At 38.6% G+C, this 6,000-nt stretch overlaps 1 protein-coding gene across 1 annotated transcript in view; it reads right to left on the minus strand.

Moving 5' to 3' along the window:
- The window catches only part of ATIC (5-aminoimidazole-4-carboxamide ribonucleotide formyltransferase/IMP cyclohydrolase), a 37,710-nt gene extending 33,010 nt beyond the window's left edge, over nt 1–4,700 (minus strand). The window contains exons 1-4 of the mRNA XM_082397667.1: nt 4,548–4,700; nt 4,116–4,242; nt 2,888–2,964; nt 2,178–2,244 (exon numbers count right to left, since the gene is read on the minus strand). Of these exons, the coding sequence (XP_082253793.1) occupies nt 2,178–2,244; nt 2,888–2,964; nt 4,116–4,242; nt 4,548–4,566 (290 nt within the window). The 5' untranslated portion in view covers nt 4,567–4,700. The remainder of the gene's footprint in view (nt 1–2,177; nt 2,245–2,887; nt 2,965–4,115; nt 4,243–4,547) is intronic.
- Nucleotides 4,701–6,000: the final 1,300 nt, after the last annotated feature.

The raw sequence follows: 6,000 nt of genomic DNA on the forward strand, positions 1-6,000 counted from the left end.
GAGGTTCTACCCTAGTCAATTAGCAAAGAAAATGAAACAAAAGGCACCAAGATTGGAAAAAAGTGATGTTATCTCTATTAGCAGGTGACATGATCTTGTATATAGAAAATCCTAAGGAATTCACACAGAAAAATCATTAGCACTAATCAGTAAATGAGTTCAGCAGGGTTGTAGGATATAATCAATTGAACTTATACACACTAGCGAGGAACAATCCAAAAGTAAAATTAAGAAAACAGTTCTACTTACAATAGCATCAAAAACAAAAACAAACAAATTTAAGAATAAATTTAACAACAGACTATGACTTGTATCTTAAAAAGTACAAAACAACGTTGAAATTTTAAAAAATCTTTAGAAAGAGATCCCATGTTTATAGACTGGAAGACTTAATACTGTTAGGATGGCAATATTCCCCAAATTGATCTACAGATTCAAGATAATCCCTACAAAAATTCCAACACCCATTTTTGCAGAAATGGGCAAGCTGACCCTAAAATTCATATGGAAATGCAAGGGACCCTTGCAAATACCCACAACAATCTTGAAAAAGAAGAACAAAGCTGGAAGACTCACACTTATCACTTTCACAATTTACGGCAAAGATAATGGCGTGGTGCTGGCATAAAGAAGGTATAGATCAAGTGTACCAAGATCATTCAATGGGGAAAGAATAGTCTCTCCCATAAATGATGCTGAGACAACTGGATAGCCACATACTAAATAAAGCTGGACCCCTACCTCACACCCACATATAAAAAAAGTAGCTTAAAAGGAATCAAAGACCTAAGCATAAAAGCTAAAACTAAAGAACTCTTAAAAGAAAACATAGGCATAAATCTTCATTATTTTGAATTATGAAATGGTTTCTTAGAAATAACACCAAAGGCACAGGCAGCAAAAGAAAAAATACAGGTAAGTTGGATATTACCAAAATTTAAAACTTTTATGATGGTCAAAGGATACCATTAAGAAAGTGAAAACAATCCACAGAATGGGATAAAATGAATTCTTACAACTCAATAATAAAAAATAAGTAACTCAATTAAAATGGGCATCTGAACAGACATTTCTCCAAAGGTATACAAATGGCTTATGCTCATGAAAAGATGCTCAACCTCATTAGGAAATGCAAATCATAATCACAGTGAGATACCACATCATAGGATGGTTAAAATCAAAAAAATCAGTAACAAATGTTGCTGAGTATGTAGAAGTGAGAACTTTTGTACACTGCCAGTGGGAATGTAAACTGATGAAGCACTTTGAAAAATAGTCTGGCACCTCCTCAAAAGTTTAAACAGTTACCAGATGACCAAGAAATTCCATTCCCAGGTATATACCCAAGAGAAATGAAAATATATGTCCACATAAAAATTTGTACATGAATGTCCATAGCTGCATTATTCATAACATCCAAAAGTGCAACCAATCCAAATATCCATCAACTGATGAACTGATAAATGGGAGTATATCCATACAATAAATTACTCTTCAGCAATAAAAAAGTGAATTGATATATGCTATAACATGGATGAACCTTGAAAACATGCTAAGAAGCTAGTCACAGAGGACCATATATTATACAATTACACTGATACGCAATGTTCGTGTAAATACATAGAGACAGAAGATAGACAGGTGCTTGCCTAGGTTGTTGGGGGAAATGAAGAATGAAGGTTAATGGGTAGAGTTTTTTGGGGGGAGGGTCAGGGTGGGGGGGTGGGGTGATGAATATACTCTAACATTAACTGTGGTAATAATTGTACAACTCTAAATATACTAAATTACTAAACTACTGAATTATCTACTTTAAATTGGGGAATTGGATGGTACATGAATTAAGCTGAATAAAGCTGTTATACATATGTATTAAAAAGAAACAGTGAATATCATTATGCAAATAACTAAGTTACTTATATGTACGACAATTTAGATCACAACTTCCTAAAAAAGCAAAGGTTGTTTAAGCATAATTATGTATTTTAGCAATATAAATTTGGCAAAATCAAAATGTTTACCCACATACAACGTCACAAAGGTCCTCAATAAATGTTTATAGTAAGTGATCAGGAAACTAAACTTAATGCTAACCTTGATCTTTAAAAAGAGACACAAGATTTGGCTTCTTTGTCTTTGATCCCTAATGTATTAAAAGTTCAACTTTGAATTTTTACCTTATAAGACTGAAATCAAGTCTGGCCATGTCAGCACTATCTTCTGGGATATTACGAGCCAAGATGCCTAATTTAACAAAGTTAGAGTATTAGGTTCAAAAAACAAGTCAGAATAAGGTACTTCTTTCCAACATGATCCCATCAATCAAGTTAAAGCACCTAGCATTGCCTAATTAAGAATACCAGACAGTACAAAACTCAGATTAGTGGGTATACTTAAAAATTGTTTGCATCAGTTCCTGATTCCCTTTTTCTTGAGCAACAAAACATAAAAGGAATTTTCATATAACTGTTGCCAGTTCCATCACTCCATGTACTCCCATAAATAGTGAAGCATTTTGAAAGAACTCCTTTGAAAGTCAGTTACACTGTGATGCTTTATTCTCAGTTTGGAATCATAATAAAAGTTTTTTCACACTCTAAAATCTTAAGTATTTTCATTAACTCCAGCAGGAAATATCACACTCTAACTTATTTATCAGGCCAGGACTAATAGCAAGCAGAGGAATCCATCAGGTAATAAAGCAAACCAGATTTTAAACAGGTTCTAATGTGTTATGAACTTTAGCAGCACATGTGACAAAACCAGTATAACCTCACAGATAATTTTTTTTTGAGCTATGACCTGCCTTTTTCCTTATCCCTTTGTTTATTCTACAAAGTAACTGAAAACCACTGATTGTTTTAAATTGAAGGTATCAACCACTTACCAGCATGGACTGCAGGATGCAAGGTTTTCACACGCCCCCCTAACATTTCAGGAAATCCAGTTACCTCAGAGACATCTCTGAAAACAGATAAACAGAATATTGCTAGTGCTTCTGCTGAGTTGTCATTTTACATTTTACACCATTCCAAAGCATCTTCCAACATTTTTTCAGAGCCTGGATTTTCAGAATTCAGAAAATGAATCATAAGCCATACTAATGAAATATTAAGAAATAAATTCAACTCACAAGTAATTTGGCAATATACAACAAAGTATCAATATTCTTATCTCAGAAACAGACTAAAGAGAAAGCAAGGATTTATTTTTATGATTAAACAAGCATAAAGACAGCAAAGTAAATGAGTGGGGCAATAAAGATTGTTTAGTAAAGTGATGTTGGTATTAGAATAACTGGTTAACACTATGCAAATACAAATTCCGAATCAAAAGTTTGAGCACTTTAATAAAAGTACCAAAATTAAGTATGTGAGGAATGCTTTCAAAACATTGAACAAAGGACTGATCTATGTAAATTTAAGAACTTTTTACTCAATACATGAAAAGAAAATGTAAGCTGGAAAAAGATAATCACAAAATATGACAAAGGGACACATAAAAGACAGCATTTAAATATCGATCCATATCATCAAACTGACCTGAACCCTCTCTGCCAGAATTTACAAGCAAATTTTTAAAAACCCACAATATGTGAAAAAAGCAAGAAGCAAGACCATCTATCTTCTGTATGAGCTATGAAATAAAAAAATATGCTTATAAAAACACTGGAAGGAAACACATCAACATGTTGAACATGGTTACCAGAGATGCTAAGGGAAGAGAGACTGAATTTTAAGAGTTGAATTTTAATGATGTCTACAGTTTCACTAAAGAGCCAGTCAAAACAGATCATATGCATCCTGCAAATCACAACCTCCTTCTTGCCCAACAGACAGTCCACCTAAATTAATCTGTTGTGGCTGAGGAGGGCTCTGAAATGAGGACTCTGGGGGTCCCAACTCCTTACTCTGTAAATATGAACCGAAGTTACTAAATTTCTCTGGGCCTCATCTTCCTCTTCCACAAAGGTGGTTAAGTAGTTTACCAATCTCACAGCCTGGCTGGGAGGAGTAAATAACGTTATTTTTACTCAGTGCTTGGAATACATTACTTTCTGGTCAACGTCATCACACTAGGTTCTGATTGGACTTAGAAAGCAAGTTGTGCCTTACCTGACTGCCAGACCAGCATCTCTGAGAGCTTTTGCAGTCCCTCCAGAAGCGATCAGATGCAAACCCACAGAAGCTAGGTTCCTGGCAAATTCCACAAGGCCGGTTTTGTCAGAGACACTAAATAAGGCTGAAACAGAAAACATTTCTCATCACTCGCTGTACATTATATTCCTCAAGGCCGGGGAGCGGGGGTTGTATATTGGGGGCAGTCGGGAATCTCAAGGCCCTCACTACCCAGACCTTGACCCGGGGCCGGGTCTGCCGCCAGCGAACCGCACTACCGCGGGCCGGGGCCTAGCAGACCGCAGCGCCGCCTCCCACCCTGCCGGGCCCCCGCAGCTCCCGCCCGGCCGCCGCCATTGCCGGAGTTTAAGGTCGCCGCGCGGCACGGATGCCGATGGCGCGGCACCTCCAGGGCGCCAAGGGGCTCACCGAGCTGGCCGGGTGCCATGGCTGCAGGCGGCGAGACCCCAGGGAGCGCGGGGCACAAAAGCGGAGACGCCACGTGCGGAGGGGAGGGGCGGTGCGGCCAGAATTTATGCCGGAAGGAAGCGGGGCGGACCCGGTGGGCACCTGATCCGTCACGTGACCCAACCCTCCCCCTGTTCAATTTCAGACGCGGAATCGGAGCCTCGGGGCTGTAAGGGAATGCGGGGTGGGGTGCGGTGCAGCTGGCTTCCTAAATCCAGAACTGGAAGGGATCACCGTCTACAGCCTCACACTCCGAGAGTTGATTTGTCCCTGCCCTCAAAATGCGGTCGCCCCAAGCCTCAGGAGCTAACTCCTGTTGCCTAGGGCAGCCTGTGCCGGAGGCTGATCAAAGTGTCAGAAGCCCTGACGGAGGAATCCAGAAAAACACGAGGAAAAGTTCTTAGAGCAGCAAAGCTAGAAAGCATCTTGGCAATCATCTGCCTTCCTCCCGTTTCCATATATTAAAAAAAGTAAAACGAAGGCCTAAAGATTAAGTGACTCCACAGTTCCCAGAGGCAAAATGAAGTGAAATTGACATTCATTTGAGTTTTGGATTCCACATTATACAATAGCCTGAAATCTGCTTATGAAAGGTGGTGTCTTCTGGCAAATCGGTAAATATTTAACTCAAGCCTGGATGAGAGGAATGATAATGGTTGGGGTGGGGGCGAGGGGAATGCCATTTTTTATTTTGGCTGCGTCTTGAGGCTTGAGGGATCTTAGTTCCCCAAAGGGGATTGAACTCGGCTTCCTGCAGTGAAAGCACCGAGTCCTAACCACTGGACCGCCAGGGAATTCCTGGGGATGCTTTTCTTAATCCATGAAAAATAGGGAAAGCAAAACTGAACACATTCATTTCTTTTAGAAAATAACATCTTTGCCACAAAATATACACACGTTGCTGTCTAAAGAAATATTTTTTAAAATGTTCCTTGTTAGAATTATATTACAAAATAATAGTGCTGCCTATCTTTTATACTCTGTCTTGGTCTCACAGCTGCAGAAAAAAGTCTTCTCTTACCCACATGCTATTTATTTCTGTTTTTCCTCTTCCCTGATTCTTCCAGTCTCTTCTTTATTCCCCAAAGTGAATACCTATTGGCTAAAATCAAGGGCTGTATTTCATAACCTCTGAATATGTGAACACTTTGCTCTGAATATTTCTCACATTTCTAAGAGAAATATATTAAGATTATAATGGTGTCTTCAGAGTGTGTTTGCCAACTGTGAATTTAAAAAGACAAAGTTCATAGCTCGTAATAAAGGAAATTTCCCTGGCCAGTCACTGTAGGTTTTTATAGGATACAAAAAGCAGAAAATAATGCAGAGATTTAGTGATAAGAGGAAAATAAACAGCACTTAGGCACTGGGCATTTTTCCTGCATGTGAATTTCAAATATTCAATGTAATAAAT

Source organism: Balaenoptera borealis (assembly GCF_965194805.1).
Source record: "Balaenoptera borealis genome assembly, chromosome: 6".
In the NCBI taxonomy this organism is placed as follows: domain Eukaryota; kingdom Metazoa; phylum Chordata; class Mammalia; order Artiodactyla; family Balaenopteridae; genus Balaenoptera; species Balaenoptera borealis.